This window comes from Artemia sp. Qi Xiang Cuo, chromosome 9 (assembly GCF_049724085.1).
Source record: "Artemia sp. Qi Xiang Cuo chromosome 9, ASM4972408v1, whole genome shotgun sequence".
Taxonomy (NCBI): Eukaryota; Metazoa; Arthropoda; class Branchiopoda; order Anostraca; family Artemiidae; genus Artemia; species Artemia sp. Qi Xiang Cuo.
In genome coordinates this window covers 64,292,718-64,308,782 of record NC_142802.1, presented here as the reverse complement: position 1 = coordinate 64,308,782, position 16,065 = coordinate 64,292,718, and the positions used below count along the sequence as shown (strand labels likewise).

General features: G+C 33.5%; 1 protein-coding gene across 1 annotated transcript; it reads left to right on the top strand.

Moving 5' to 3' along the window:
- Nucleotides 1-4,010: 4,010 nt before the first annotated feature.
- On the top strand, nt 4,011-5,519 carry LOC148948931 (casein kinase I-like; the record flags this gene model as incomplete). The annotated part of the gene is made up of 1 exon (XM_089095060.1): nt 4,011-5,519. A coding segment is annotated over one exon (1,509 nt), but the record flags the coding sequence as incomplete, so codon positions are not given.
- Between the last annotated feature and the right edge of the window lie 10,546 nt (nt 5,520-16,065).

The following is a 16,065-nucleotide window of genomic DNA, read 5'->3' as shown; positions in this document are numbered from 1 at the left end:
AAAAATTATTATCATATCTTATATGTAACTTTTATTTTATAAGTCTTAGATAGTCTAATGGTAAGTATGCCCACTTGTTACCTGGGAGAAGGAGGTTTGATTCCCCGTCGGGGAGAACTTTTAATATGTTGAATTAAAAGCGCTATCTTTTCAATTTAAAATTTAAAAAAGAAACTTGTTTATTTACATTCTAGCTAAAATAATGAAGATAGTATGAATGAACCACAGTGTTCAGTTTCTTTGGACTTGAGTTCGTTTTTTAACTATAAATACAAACAGGAAAAAGCCTACGGCTTTTTCTTCTTTTAAATAGTAAGAGACGAAACTCAAACAATCAAGTAGCTAACTAAGTCCAATGTAAGGAATGGGTTGTTATTTCAGTGATCGTCTTTTAATGTAAAAATATAAATACTGTAATCTTAACTATAGTGAAGTTGCGTATGCAAGTTAGTATAGAGAAGAGTTTGATCTTTATTATATTATCTCTGAAAGAATGGATTTTGTTGAAAAGTCAGCTAGAGATGCTTTCGCAAAACTTCATAGTAATATCCAAAAGAAATGTTGCATGTTTAGTGAAAAGCTTCCAAGGTATGAACCGGCAACTGTGGAACAGTTTACAGATGTAATGGGAAATTTTATACATCACTGTGAATATATGTAGGCATAATTGTTCTTTACTTAGTTTAATCTTTAATTCTATGATACAGACTTTATGTAATAACTAAATCCAAATAATCTTACGTAATTTATTAATTTTTTACATAAAAAATTATTTTTTTATTAAAAAAAAATTAATTTAAAAAAAAAAAATTAAGTACAATTAGATCTAGATATAGGGATTTAATTTAAAATGAGCTAGTGAAAAGCTATCTAAAATGTTCCAGTGCCAAGATATTTGTGGAAAAGAAAGAAAAAAATATCCCGTTTGGGGAGAATAACGTGGTAAAAGTCTATTTTCTTGATTTTCAAGCCAATATATTTTCTTTGTTATTCAAGCCAAAGGGCGGTAAGTTTCCTTTATGGAGGATTTGGACAAGGCGGTTCTAATGGTGTACTTTTTGTTTTGATCTGACTCTTTTTTTAGGAGCTACGGGTTTTTATATTTCTTAACATTGGAGGTGATCGTCTCTTACTAGGTTGCTAGCTACCGCTGCAACCCGGATACTATTACTGATTAGGCATCATAAATATTTTTGCAGTTTACATAATAATTTTAGCGATTAAGCCAAAAAAGAAAATTTTGGTTCCAGGAGTTTCGGTTACTACTGAGACAAGTAGCTATTATTACTATAGAGTTCATTACCATGAACTGTTTTATTGCTTCAAAATTCAAATATCTTTGAAAAGACTGCAGTATGAAAATACATCAAAAATGCAATTTTTTTGACAAAATTGATTCTACTTTAAAAAGTATTTTATTTTTAAATACAAAAGTGACTAGATGTTGCAATTTCCTTTAAAATGAGCTATTATACAGCTCTCTATGATTTTCCAGGGCCCAGCTAGCTGTTGAGAAAAATCAAGCGGAAAGAAAAAAATATCCCGTTTGTGGAGAATAACGTGGTAAAAGTATATTTTCTTGATTTTCAAGCCAATATATTTGCAGCGGATAGAGACTATCCGCTGCAACCCGGATAGTCTCTTACTAGGTTGCTAGCTACCGCTGCAACCCGGATCGCGCTAGCCACTTGCACCACGACGTCATTAATTAGAGTTGTGAAATTAATAATTTGATCTGTTTAAACAGAAATGTGTTCGAATCCCGGTTTGGGAATTATTTCTAAAACAAAATCAGATGAAATAATTTGCTAATTTGACAAGACTTAGGTAACTAAGGGCAAGAGTTCGTTCTTTACTATAACAACCAGGATGACGTCAGTTACAACTTGGGTTTCGTTTTATGCTATATCATTACAAACAGGAAAAAGCCTACGACTTTTTCTTCTTTGAAATAGTAAAAGACGAACTTCAAACAATCAAGTAGCTAACTAAGTCCAATATATGCAGTGGTATGTAATTCCAATGATCGTCTTTTAATGTAAAAATCAAATATCTTTGAAAAGACTGCAGTATGAAAAGACATAAAAAATGTAGTTCTTACTGGAAAAATTTATTATCTTTTAGAAATAATTTATTTTAGTTAAAAAAGACTTTTAAACCAATTAATTTCCTTTAAAATGAGCCATTGAACAACTCTCTACAATGTTCCAATGCCAAGCTATCTGTGGAAAAGAAAAAAAAGAAAAAAAAGAAAAAAAAATTATCCCAGTTAGGCAGAATGTTGTAGTAGCTGCCATTTTTCTTCATTTTCAAGCAAATATATTTCCCTTGTTGTTCAAGCCAAGGGACAGAAAGTTTCCTATATGGGGGTTTCGAACAAGGCAGTTCTAATGGTGCATTTTTGTTTTAATCTGACTCCTTTTTTAGGAGTTATGGGTTTTTATATTTGATCGTCGTGATCGTCTCTTACTAGGTTGCTAGCTACCGCTGCAACCCAGAATAATGGGTACTATTTAAGTTTCATCGATATCATGGCTTTAGGGATTGGTGAAACCTAGTAAAGAACAAACCATGGCACATATTGGGTTTTTATATTAAAGAACAGTCTCTAGCCCATAGTAACTTTGCTGCCAATGACCTTGCTGCTTTATTCCGTTTGTTACGTCTTTTAATACTCTAATCCGGGTTGCAGCGGTAGCTAGGAACCTAGTAAGAGACGACAACGTCCAATACTAAAAAACAAATGAGCCCATAACTCCTAAAACTAGAGTCAAATAAAAAAAAAAAGGTACAAATTAGAACCGCCTTGTCCAATACCCTTATATAGGAAACTAACTGACTCTTGGCTTGAATAACAGGACAAATATATTGGTTTTAAAATACAGAAAAGTGGCTGAAGCTACAATATTCTGCATCAACAGCAGGTTTTTTCTGTTTTTTTTTCGCCTCAGCTAGCCCGGCACTGGAAAATCATAGAAAGCTGTTTAATGGCTCATTTGAAAGGAAATTGATGTATTTAAAAACTTTTCATAATTAACAAAAACAAGAACATTTATTTACGAAATTTATATAGCTAAATCTACATGATTTTTATAATATTAAAATACTATTTTCATCTTCATATGCAAGTTGATGTTACCAACATTTGCTACTGCAGTGTTGTACAAAAATGAAGTTTTTCGTAGAAAATTGATTCTATTTTAAAATCTATTTTTTTAATTACGAAAGGCACTACTTGTAGCAATTTCTGAATATCGTGCTTGGAGCCACTTTCGTTGTTTTTTAAGTCAATGAATATTCCTCGTTATTCAAGCCAACGGATAGTTAGTTTGCTATACAGAGGTATTAGACAAGGCCGTTCTAATAGTGTACCCTTTTTTTTTTTTTTATCAAGTCTTAGGAGTTATTGGTTGTTGTATTTATTAGTATGGGACGTTATTGTCTCTTACTAGGCTGCTAGCTATCACTACAAACTGGATACTTTCCAAATATATCAATGTTCCAAATGTAGCTAGGAACGTTACCTGAAAATGCTTAGACTCTGTTACTGAGTCAGTGGTATGAATTCTACCTATAAATGACACATCTAGCATATTCATTCTAACAAAAAATGAAATTAATTTAAAAATTTTTAGTTTTTTTGTAATTGGAATTAAAAAATTTAAATTATTGATGGGACAACATAAATATTTTTGCAATTTACATATTAAGCATAGCGATTCTGAACTGAAAACTAAAATGAAATTTATTTTTTGTCTTTCTTATATTTATGGAAATACAGATATATGAAATATATTTCCATAATAAATTATTTTTATACAAAATAAATTTTATTTTAGGTTTCAGTTCAGAATCGCTTTAGTTATTTTGTAAATTGCAAAAATATTTATGTTTTCCGAGCAACAATTTTAGTTTTTTAATTCAAATTAGAAAATACTTGAAAATTTTTAAATTAGTTTGATTTTTTGTTAGATTTGATGTACTAGATACGTGGTCCATGGACGTAATTCATACCAATGATTTCTGTAATAGAGTCTAAGCTTTTCCAGGGAACGTTCCTAGCTTCATTTGGAACGTGGATATATTTGGAAAGTATTTTATTTAAAAAACAAAAAAAAATCAAGCAGTGTTCAAAAAAGGTGTTTCATGCTGTTCATGAAAATACTAGGACTGTTTTTCAATATGGGAAAGCAGCCTTTCGCACAATTATTTGTGTTTTAGTTGAATTTAGCAGCGATAATAGCAAAAGTCTAAGTTTCGACTCCAAAACAACTAGCAGCAATTCAGAAGGGTACAACTGTGATTCCGTCAGATCTACAGCCACTACTTCTGAAAACGTGGCTACAGATACTACAGGATCGACAGACGGCAAAATAAGCTCCAATTTATATTCAAAAATTGAAACATATAGGTCTACTGATCAAATTGAAATTGGTACTGTGTTGAGAGAACAACAGTTAATTTCACCCGAAATCAAACATGTGTCCCAAAATAAAAAAGGTTCTGGTATAACAACTACCACAATTCAACCAATTTCTTCTCTGATAGTGAATAAAAAAACAAATAAGTACAAACCTTATAAAGAAGGAGATGCCAAAGAACAACAGCTCAATAGAGCTGTGCCGGTGACACTAGGCAATCGGTATGATCGTGTTAGTTATATTTGTGCAGGAGCATTCGGAGCGGTATTTAAATATCAAGATCGAAAGAGTCAAAAATATTTTGCTGTAAAATACCAATTTGTCACTGATAAAACCAAAAACCGGAAATACAATATTTTGAAAATTGAAAGAGATATATATAAATTGTTTTCTAGCGAGAAACGAATGGCCAAAGTACATTATTATAAGGAAACAGAGGATTATTCAGCGCTAGTTTTAGACCTTTTTGGGATGTCAATAGGGGATATATGCAATCCAAGACATGCTGTTAAATTAAAATATGTAACAATTCTTGATATTGCTATACAGCTAATAGAACAATTAGAAATTATACATAGGTATGGCGTTATACACAGAGACATAAAACCGGCCAACATTGTACTTGGACTAAAAAACCCGAGATTAATCTACCTCATTGATTTCGGCCTGTCCAAAATGTTTGACAGGGAAGTTAAGCAGAAAAAAAATTTAGGATTTGTGGGGTCCCCACAGTATGCTCCATTAAATGCTCATCTTGGTAGAACACAGTGCAAAAAAGACGACCTTGAGGCCGCTGCATATGTGCTAATCAGCCTCAGAGGTGGCTTGCCTTGGAGGAAAGTCAGTGACCGTCATAAAATAGGAATGTTGAAAATACAAACTCCTATTGAGAAATTATGCACAAATTTTCCTGAATGCCAACCTTTGTTGAAATACTGCCAAGAACTTAACTTTCATGACGATCCAGATTATGACAAATTGAAATTTTTTTTTATTAGAGCCGCTAAGAAGAGACGAATATCTCTTACTATAAGCAATAATTGTAACGAGGAATTTGATTGGACACCTGATCAAACCGTTCGTGTTAACAAGCTGTAAGTAAGAGACGACCCGATTCAATAGTAACCGAAACTCTAAAAAATGGAATTTTGATACCAAAACATACCTCAAAAGAAATGGATTTTTATGCTGATTTTAAATATGTAAGTTTCATCAAGTTTAGTCTTACCGTTCAAAGTTATGAGCCTGAGAAAATTTGCCTTCCAAAAGAAAAGGTTTCAAGATTCTATCTGCAAAAATGTGGAATTCTATATTTTTTGCCAGAAGAAAGATCACGGATGCGTATTTGTTTGTTCGTTTTTTCCCCAGGGGTGATCGTATCGCACCAGTGGTCCTGGAACGTCGATAGAGGGCACATTCGAACGGAAATTAAAACTTCTAGTGCCTTTTTTCATTAAAAAACCAAATTTAATTAAAGTAAAAACTTTTTTATTGAAATTCCACTAAAATCTGCATTTTTATTGCCAATCTTGATGAATACCTTCTATCTTTAGCACTAGTGTGCTTACCATTGTACCATCGGAGACTTTTGAAAAATTAGTTACACATAAGCGCAATAGCGCTGCCTAAGTAAAGAACGATGTTGGCACAATGTATTTTTTTTTGGTTGGTCTTAAGCCAGGGCACTTTGCATCAAAAGAACTTCGCTTTCCTAAAACTTTAAAAAAGGCTCATTCGATTAGAAGTTGGAATGGCTTGTGCCCTTTTTAATAGTCGAAAGTGATTGGAAGGCAACTAACAACCCTTTCACGCCCACCATTTCCCAAAACACATTCACTCAAAATTTTTGAGATAGCCAATTTGTTCAACGTAGTTGAAATATATAGAAATTATGTCTATGAGGAGGACACTCCTCTCACAGTTCTCAGGGCAAGGATTGTGTTTTATACCCTTGGGGCAAATAAGGTTTTTATTGAAAGTGTTGTCGTAGAAACTTGTAAAAGGGGTCATTCGATTGAACATTTAAAGGGCTAGTGCCCTTGTTAATAGTCAAAAGTGATTGGAGGGCAACTAACCCCCCCCTCTCTCACGTCCACCATTTCCCAAAACACATCAAAATTTTGAAATAGCATTTTTGTTCAACGTAGTTTTGGAAATTATGTCACTGAGGATGACAAACCCCCCACAATCCTCAGGACGAGGGTGGCAAGTTATGCCCTGGGGGCATATAAGGTTTTATAGAAAGCATTGTCGTAAAAACTTCAAAAATAGCTCGAAGAATTGGAAACTGAAATGACTAGTACCATTTTAAATAGTTAAAAGAGATTGGAGGGCAACTACACCCTCCTCTTATGCACATCATTTCCCCAAACACATGCAATAAAAATTTTTAGATATCTAGTTTGTTCAACGTAATTAAAAGTTTTAGAAATTAGGTGTTTGAGGATGATAACCCCTCAGAGTCATCAGGGCAAGGGTTGTAAGTTATGCCCTGGGAGTATATAAGATTTTTAAAGAAAGCGTTGTCATAGAAACTTTAAAAAGGGCTCATTTGATTGGAAATTGAAAGGGCTAGTGCCCTTGAAAGGGCTAGTAAGTTATGCCCTTTGGGCAGGTAAGGTTTTTATAGAAAGTGTTATCGTAGAAACTTCAAAAAGGGCTCATTCAATGGAAATCTATTTAGGTAAAAAATGGGACAATATATTAGGCATGATTCTATTAAAGAATGATAAAGAATTTGAATAATTGAAAAAGGAAAAATATACTTTAATTGATGTAAACATCCGAAATTTCGAGCTATTTTTATACGGAGATGGTTAGAATGACTACGTAAACATAAAAGCTCATCAAGAATAATCCCCAAATATCTATATGTCTTAACCCTTCTAATTCTACAACCAGAAACAACTAACTCATCAATCCCAACTTTAGCAACTCCTTGCTTACATCTCCCTAAAAACCATAAATTCTGTCTTAGATAAACTGAGGATTAAACAATTATAAGAAAAAGCGCTGGATAACTGAATTCATTTCAGACGCCGTATTCTCGATCAAGAATGAAGGGGTTTTACATTCTACAGATACCACTGTATCATCTACAAACATAACTGCTAAGTTATCCTTATAGGGTAGACAATTAGCGAGATAATTTATATGTATCAAAAATAGTAACGGTCCAAGAATAGACCCCTGGGACACTCCAATATCATCCAGGGAGTTAGGTTGAGACAGATGACCTTGTAGGTCTACTTGGAATCCCCGATTTCGTAGACATGACTCTATTAAATCCAATGCTGTTCCACAAATTCCAGTTATTCAATTTTTCGAACAAAATGGCATGATTTAGAGTATCAAATGCTTTTTTTATATCGTAGAAAGGTGTAAGTTTTCAGTACAGGGGTTTCAGACACGGCAACTCTAATATTTTATTTTGAGTTTCGATCTGACTCTGTTTTTCGAATTTATGGACCATTTAGGATTTTACTATGGAATGTAATCGTCTCTTACTAGGTTTCTAGCTACCGCTGCAACCCGGATTACGGTTCCAGAATTGCTTTAATCGCTTATTAAATTACATATAAAAACCTTTACAGTTACCAGTTTTTGCTCTAGGTTTTTAAAGTACACTTCCTCATGCATGAAAATTTGTAATTTTTCAATTTTTTCACATAACTATGACAACAACATTACCGCTAACACTTTACCTAGATATATACCTGATTACAAACGCTTTTTCTTCTTTGGAATAGTAAGAGACGAACCTACAAAAACCAGACAGCAAACTAAGTTCAATATAAACAACAGTTTGTTCTTGATATGATCGTCTTTTAATATAACCGCAATTTCCAGTCCATGACTTGGGAGCTTTTCATTAATTATACAACATTTCCTTTGGATATTACTATGCAGTTTTGCCAGAGCATTTCTAGCCAATTTTTGAACAATATCAGCTCTTTCAAAGAGAATTTAATCTATAATTTTGAATATGTTCTATAATTCTGATAAAATATTCGTAACATTATTCTCAATTTACGAGGATCAGCCTGAATTTTTGCCCTTTTTGGACTTCTGGGAGTATTCTTCAATTTTGTCTATATGGGTTATTTGGTACAGCCTCGCATAGGTCTTAATTTTTTAGTTATAGCCTTGGTCACCCCACAATCTACCCATTATTCTGGTAGCAACTACTTTCTTATATTTGTTTCAATAACCATCATCATTATGATAACCATCCTCGATATTTTGTTTGGAATTCTCAATCGTTGCTTCTCCAGACTTCTGGTCCGTTAAATACCTTTGTTTTTCTCTGTCATATTTCATTTTCTTATAGCCTGAACTATTCTGATATATTTTCTGATATTTTAGGGTTTCATCTCTGTTTTTTCTGTAATTCTGTTTTCTTAAAGTAGATATTTGGATTGCTCGACTCTGATACTTTTCACGGATATTCTTTCTTTTACTTTGCTCTCTTGAGATCATAAAATCTTGTCATTGAATAAATCACACATCTAGTAGATTAAATATAAGAAAATAAAATAATAAAAAAAATTCAGGTATTTTTCTTGTAAGAATAAAAAATTTATAATTATTGCTAAGACAACGTAAATATTTTTCAATTTACATAATAACTTTAGTGATTCTGAATTGAAAACTGAAATAAAATAAAATGTATTTTGATTTTTTTTCTATGAAAATATAGCTCAACGTTAAAGAGATGCACACTTTAGGAGTTAAGCCAAAAAATGTTTGGTTTTAGGAGACAGAATGAAATACATTATCTTATTTAAAGTTTTCATGAATTATTCTAGTTTCGATATGAAAAATAAGATTTTCAGTTAAAACCATACAAAAGTTGCTGCATTTTATACAACTATATTTAAATCCTTTTTATAACGATAAATATCGTATTTTGATCTTCGTATGCAAGGAGATGTTAATAACATTTACTACCAGTGTTATAGAAAAATGCAGGTTTTCGTAGAAAGTTGATTTCATTTTTTGTTTTGTTGATTACGAAAGTTTTTTAAAAGAATGTATTTAAATATATCAATTTACTTGAAAATGAGCAATTAGTTCCATTGCCCCGCTAGCTACAAACAAAAAAAAATCGGAAAAAAACCGTCGATGCCGAATATCGTGATTAGAGCCACTTTTCTTGTTTTTCACACAATGGATTTTCCTCGCCATTGAAGCCAAGAAGCTGTAAGTTTTCTGTATAGGGTATAAGAAAAGATGGTTCTAATAGTGTACTTTGTGTTTTGTTCTGACTCTATTTTTAGGAGTTATGGACTATTTTATTTTTTTACTATGGAACGTTATCGTCTCTTACTAGGTTGCTAGCTACCGCTGCAACCTGAATTCGTTGCTAGCTTCTTTTGAACATGGTTTTAAATTATATACCAATAGAACTCATTCTATACTTTATTAGAATTGATTATTAATAAGCGCTCTTTAATCGTGGAGAATAGGTTATTATCTCAATATTTTTGCAATTTTTCATTCCTGTGGCTTTTACGTCATACAAAGAAAGTTATAGTTAGAACTTGTAAGCAAAGAACAAAAAGAATCAACATATTCCACAGATGTGTCAAAAGACTCAATTTAGTACTTAGGTAAAACCAGAAAATTAGTGCATACCGTAATTACATAAAATAGTTATTTAGCTTTAGGTTTTTGTTCAACTTTGCATGTCTATTGTTTATTGGCTCCTAATAAATTTAGATATAGAGATCTAATTGAAACTTGGAGGTCAGCAGTGCATTCAAAAGCAATAATGCAAGAAGCCAACAAAAATACATTCACTTTAACTCTAGCATTCCCTAAGACAGAACAAGGCTTACTGATTTTGAAGATTTAGTATTTTGTATCGAATTAACGACGCTTCTTGACTACTAGGATTCTTGCTTCAGCCTCCAGTGTGTGACTACAGCCCATTTGGTCTCTGCATCCCGTATTACCAGGCCGAGGTCAAACCCACGCTCTACCACAGGGCAGATTTTATAGTAAAGAACAACATCTAGACCATGTTAACTGAAATATAAATAGGGATTATGTAATTTTCCTCGGTACCTTGGCTGTAGAGATGGCTGAAACCTAGTAAAGAACGAACCATGGCACAAATTAGACTCAGTTAGCTGACTGACTCTCTAGAGTTCTTCTCTTACTATTCCAAACAAGAAAAAGCCATAGGCTTTTTCCTGTTTGTTACATTATAACCGGGTTGCTGTGGTAGCTAGCAACCTAGTAAGAGACGATCACGCCCCATATTAAAAACTAAAGTAACCCATAACTCCTGAAAAAAAAATTAATATTAAAACAAGAAGTACAATAATAGAACCGCCCTGTCCCAAATCTCTGTACAGTTATAATAAAGAACAACCTCTTGCCTAGACTAAATTTTATAGGCCACTTAACTATAGTTATGGCTAGTACAGTTATATTTAAGGTCAATTTATGAAAATTTTCCATATAAAGACGATCATTGGAATAAAAACCCATTACACATATTTGATTTAGTTAGCTACTTGATTGTTTGAGGCTAGTCTCTCACTTTTTCAAAGAAGAAAAAGCCGTAGGCTTGCTTTTTCCTGTTAGTAATCAATTAGAAAGACTTCTACCTTTCAATTAAATGTAACCAATAGTAACTAATCCGGGTTGCAGCGGTAGCTAGCAACCTAGTAAGAGACGTCCGGGTTGCAGCGGTAGCTAGCAACCTAGTAAGAGACGATCACGTCCAATGTTAAGAAATATAAAAGCCCATAGTTCCTAACAAAGGAGTCAGATCAAAACAAAAAGTACACCATTAGAACCGCCTTGTCTGAAACCCCTGTATAGGAAACTTTCTGTCCCTTGGCTTGAACAGCAAGGGAAATATATTGTCTTGAAAATCAAGAAAATTGACTTGAACCACGTTATTCTCCACAAACGGGATATTTTTTTCTTTTTTTTTTCTTTTTTTGTATCCAGAGATAGCTTGGCACTGGAACATGGTAGAGGGTTGTTCAATAGCTCATTTTAAAGGAAATTAATTGGGTTAAAAATCTATAGTAACTAAAATTAATTATTTCTAAAAGAGAATAAATTTTTCCACCAAAAACTGCATTTTTGATGTCTTTTCACACTGCAGTCTTTCAAACATAATCGTATACCAGCGGTAAGATTTGAACCCACGCCTCCGAAGAGACTGGTGGGTAACACGAGTGCCTTGGACCACTCCAAAAACTGCATTTTGATGTCTTTTCACACTGCAGTCTTTCAAACATAATCGTATACCAGCGGTAAGAATTGAACCCACGCCTCTGAAGAGACTGGTGGCTAACACCAGTGCCTTGGACCACTCGGCCAGGCTGCCTCTCATAAATAAATATATATATGAATTTGGGTTGCAGCAGTAGCTAGCAACCTAGTAATAGACGATCAGTCCAATGCTAAGAAATATAAAAACCCAAAACTCCTAAAAATAGAGTCAGATCAAAACAAAAGTACATCATTAGAAATACCTTGTCTGAAACCCTACTAGATAAATAATGAACGTCATCATAGTTATATATTAGAGCTATGACGTGAATAGAGTACAATAAAGAACGACACCTTGCCCATGTTAACTAAAACATAAATAGGGATTATGTAATTTCCAATAGTATCATGGCTGTAGAGATGGCTGAAACCTAGTTATAATAAAAAACGATCATTGGAATAACAAAAATTGCATACCTTTGGAATTAGCTAGCTACTTGATTATTTGAGACTCGTCTCTTACTATTTAAAAGAAGAAAAAGCCGTAGGCTTTTTCCTGTGTGTAATCAGTTTATTATCATAGGCAGCGCGCTAGCACTGCCTGAGTAAAGAACGATGTGGGCACAATGTGTTTTTTTTCCGGGTTGTTATAATAAAGAACGACCTCTTGCCTATACTAAATTTTATACGCCACTTAATTATAGTATAGGTTAGTACTTCAACAGATAGCATGGCACTGGAACATCGTAGAGAGTTGTTCAATGGCTCATTTTAAAGGAAATTAATGGGGTTAAAAACCTTTTGTAATTAAAACAAATTATTTTTATTACATTAAGAAATTGTAATTATGTTCCTTAAGAAATCATCATAAGTAAAAATTTCCCAAATACAATAAAGAACGACACCTTGCCCTTGTTAACTAAAACATAAATAGGGATTATGTAATTTCCAATAGTATCATGGCTGTAGAGATGGCTGAAACCTAGTCCGGGTTGCAGCGGTAGCTAGCAACCTAGTAAGAGACGATCACGTCCAATGTTAAGAAATATAAAAACCCATAGTTCCTAAAAAGGAGTCGGATCAAAACAAAAAGTACACCATTAGAACCGCCTTGTCCGAAACCCCTGTATAGGAAACCTTCTGTCCCTTGGCTTGAACAGCAAGGGAAATATATTGGCTTGAAAATCAAGAAAATTGACTTTAACCACGCTATTCTCCCCAAACGGGATATTTTTTTCTTTTTTTTTTCTTTTTTTTTTCCACAGATAGCTTGGCACTGGAACATCGTAGAGGGTTGTTCAATAGCTCATTTTAAAGGAAATTAATTGGGTTAAAAATCTATAGTAACTAAAATAAATTATTTCTAAAAGAGAATAAATTTTTCCACCTAAAACTGCATTTTTGATGTCTTTTCACACTGCAGTCTTTCAAACATAATCGTATACCAGCGGTAAGATTTGAACCCACGCCTCCGAAGAGACTGGTGGCTAACACCAGTGCCTTGGACCACTCGGCCAGGCTGCCTCTCATAAATAAATATATATGTGAATTTGGGTTGCAGCAGTAGCTAGCAACCTAGTAAGAGACGATCAGTCCCATGCTAAGAAATATAACAAAAGTCCTAAAAATAGAGTAAGATCAAAACAAAAGTACATCATTAGAACTACCTTGTCTGAAACCCTACTAGATAAATAATGAATGTCGTAGCTTTATATTAGAGCTATGAAGTGAATAGAAAAACACGAAATTATATTGTTGTTTCTGATGACGTCATGAAATAATATCATTGCGCCTTGACGTCAATAAAATCATTACGCCGTGACGTCATAATTACTACTTAAGAACGACACAGATGTAAATTCTCTCATTCTTGATTAGAATGCCAGTTTTCTTTATTTTCAAGACAATATATTTCCCTTACCGTTCAAGCCAAGAGAATTTACATAAGGGCTCGATCACCAGATAAAGCTGATATATAAAGGATTGATGTGGCTCAATATAATTACATAAAGGATTGATCTAGTTCATTACATAGGTTAGAGTAAAGAGCGAACTCAAGCCCAAACGAACTAAACCAGTTTATATAAGTTAAAATTGAAAGGCTCCTAACTGCACCGTTTGCCTTTGGACAAGGAAATTGCATTAGGGAGGTATTTGTATCATAATAAAGATCGAACTCTTCCCTATACTAATTTGCGTAGGCAACTTCATTATAGTTAAGAATATTAAAACTCTGTAAACTGCAAAAATATTTAGAATGTTTGAGTAATTTTACAATAAAGATCGACACCTAGCCCATGTTAACATGCGAAAATTGATAGTGACAAACAGCGCTATTATAATGATGAAGTTTGTAGACATGCAAAAACTGATAGTGACAAACAACCTTTTTATAATGATGAAGTTTATAGACATGCAAAAATTGAGACAGCCAAACAAAAGAGCAAGGAACGGTATGATAACGATAAAGATTACTGCCTTGTCCAAATCCCCTGTATAGGAAAATTTCTGTCCCTTGGCCTTAACACCAAGAGAAATATCTTGATAAGAATCTTCAGAGCAGCTTCGGAGGTCGGTGGATCGAAAACTAACCAAAGAACGCTAGACCTTAGGCCTAACGAGGTTCAATGAGATTTCGATCCATCCTTCTCCGGGGCAAACGCCCAACGCACTTCCACTGCGCTAAGCTGCTCATACTAAAGCAAGTGATTTAAACAGTTTATGATGTATTATAAGGGAATTTTTTTCTAAATCCACAATTTTATAGTAAAGAACGAGCTCTAAATAATGGTTGTACCTATAGCTGCAATCAAGTAAAAGACAAACCAAAGCATGTAGTAATTAAAAGTTTAAAATATGTTTTGAAAAATCATAATTGCTGTAGTTGACACAATCTAGTGAAAGGTGAACCAGAGCCCATAGTAACCAAAAAGTGAAAAAGCACGTTTTTGAAAATAGTAATAAAGGACGAATTCTTGGCCATAGTAACTGAAATGTTAAAATAAATCATCATATTTATTTTTGGTAAATCAACAATTTTATAGTAAAGAACAAGCTCTAAATGATGGTTGTAACTATAGCTGCAGCAATCAAGTAAAAGACAAACCGAAGCCCATTGTAACTAAAAGTTTAAAACATGTTTTGAAAAATCATTATTGCAGTAATTGGCACAATCTAGTGAAAGGCGAGCCAGAGCCCATAGTAACCAAAAAGTGTTACTGATCAGGATTGCAGCGGTAGCTAGCAACCTAGTAAGAGACGACCACGCCTCATAGTAAAAACTAAATCAAACCGTGCGTGTTAATTAACTGTATAGTACGAGCGACTCGTCTCAATAGTAACCGAAGCTCTAAAAAACAGAATTTTAATATTTATAATAAAGAACGACCTCTTGCCTTTACTAAATTTTATACACCACTAAACTATAGTATAGGTTAGTAATTCAACAGACAGCATGGCACTGGAACATCGTAAAGAGTTGTTCAATGGCTCATTTTAAAGGAAATTAATTGGGTTAAAAACCTTTTGTAACTAAAACAAATTATTTTAAAACAGGATAAATTTTTCCACTAGAAACTGTATTTTTGATGTCTTTCCATACTGCTGTCTTTTCAAAGACATTTGATTTTTGAAGCAATCAAACAGTTCGTGGTAAGGCTGTATTTTAAACTTTATATACGGGTTGCAGCGGTAGCTAGCAACCTAGTAAGAGACGATCACGTCCAATGTTTAGAAATATAAAACCCATAGTTCCTAAAAAAGGAGTCAGATCAAAACAAAAAGTACACCATTTTTACAGTACAGAACGATCTCTGGCCCATAGTAACTGATATATTGTCCCGGGTTGGAGCGGTAGCTAGCAACCTAGTAAGAGACGATCACGTCCAATGTTAAGAAATATAAAACCCATAGCCCCTAAAAAAGGAGTTTACAGTAAGTTTACATAAAGGCTCGATCATCGAATTTAAGCTGAAACTAAGTCAAGGACAATTATGCCTCCATATATCCACAGTGATGTATAAGATTTCCCATTACATCTGTAAACTGCTCCACAGTTGCCGGTCCATACCTTGGAAGCTTTTCACTAAACATGCAACATTTGTTTTGGATATTACTATGAAGTTTTGCGAAAGCATCTCTAGCTGACTTTTTTTCCACAAAATCTATTCTTTCAGAGATAATTTTAATCTTTAATTTTGAATATTTTTCGTAATTCCGGTAAAACATTCGTAAAATTTTCTCAATTTACAAAGATCAGCAAGTGCGTTTTTGGCAGCTGGTGTAAACTGCAAAAATATTCATGGTATCCGACCAATAGTTCGAATATTTCAATTCAAGCTAGAAAAATACCTTAAAATGTTAAAATTAGTTTTATTTTTGGTTAGGTTCTAACTACCCGATGTGGGAT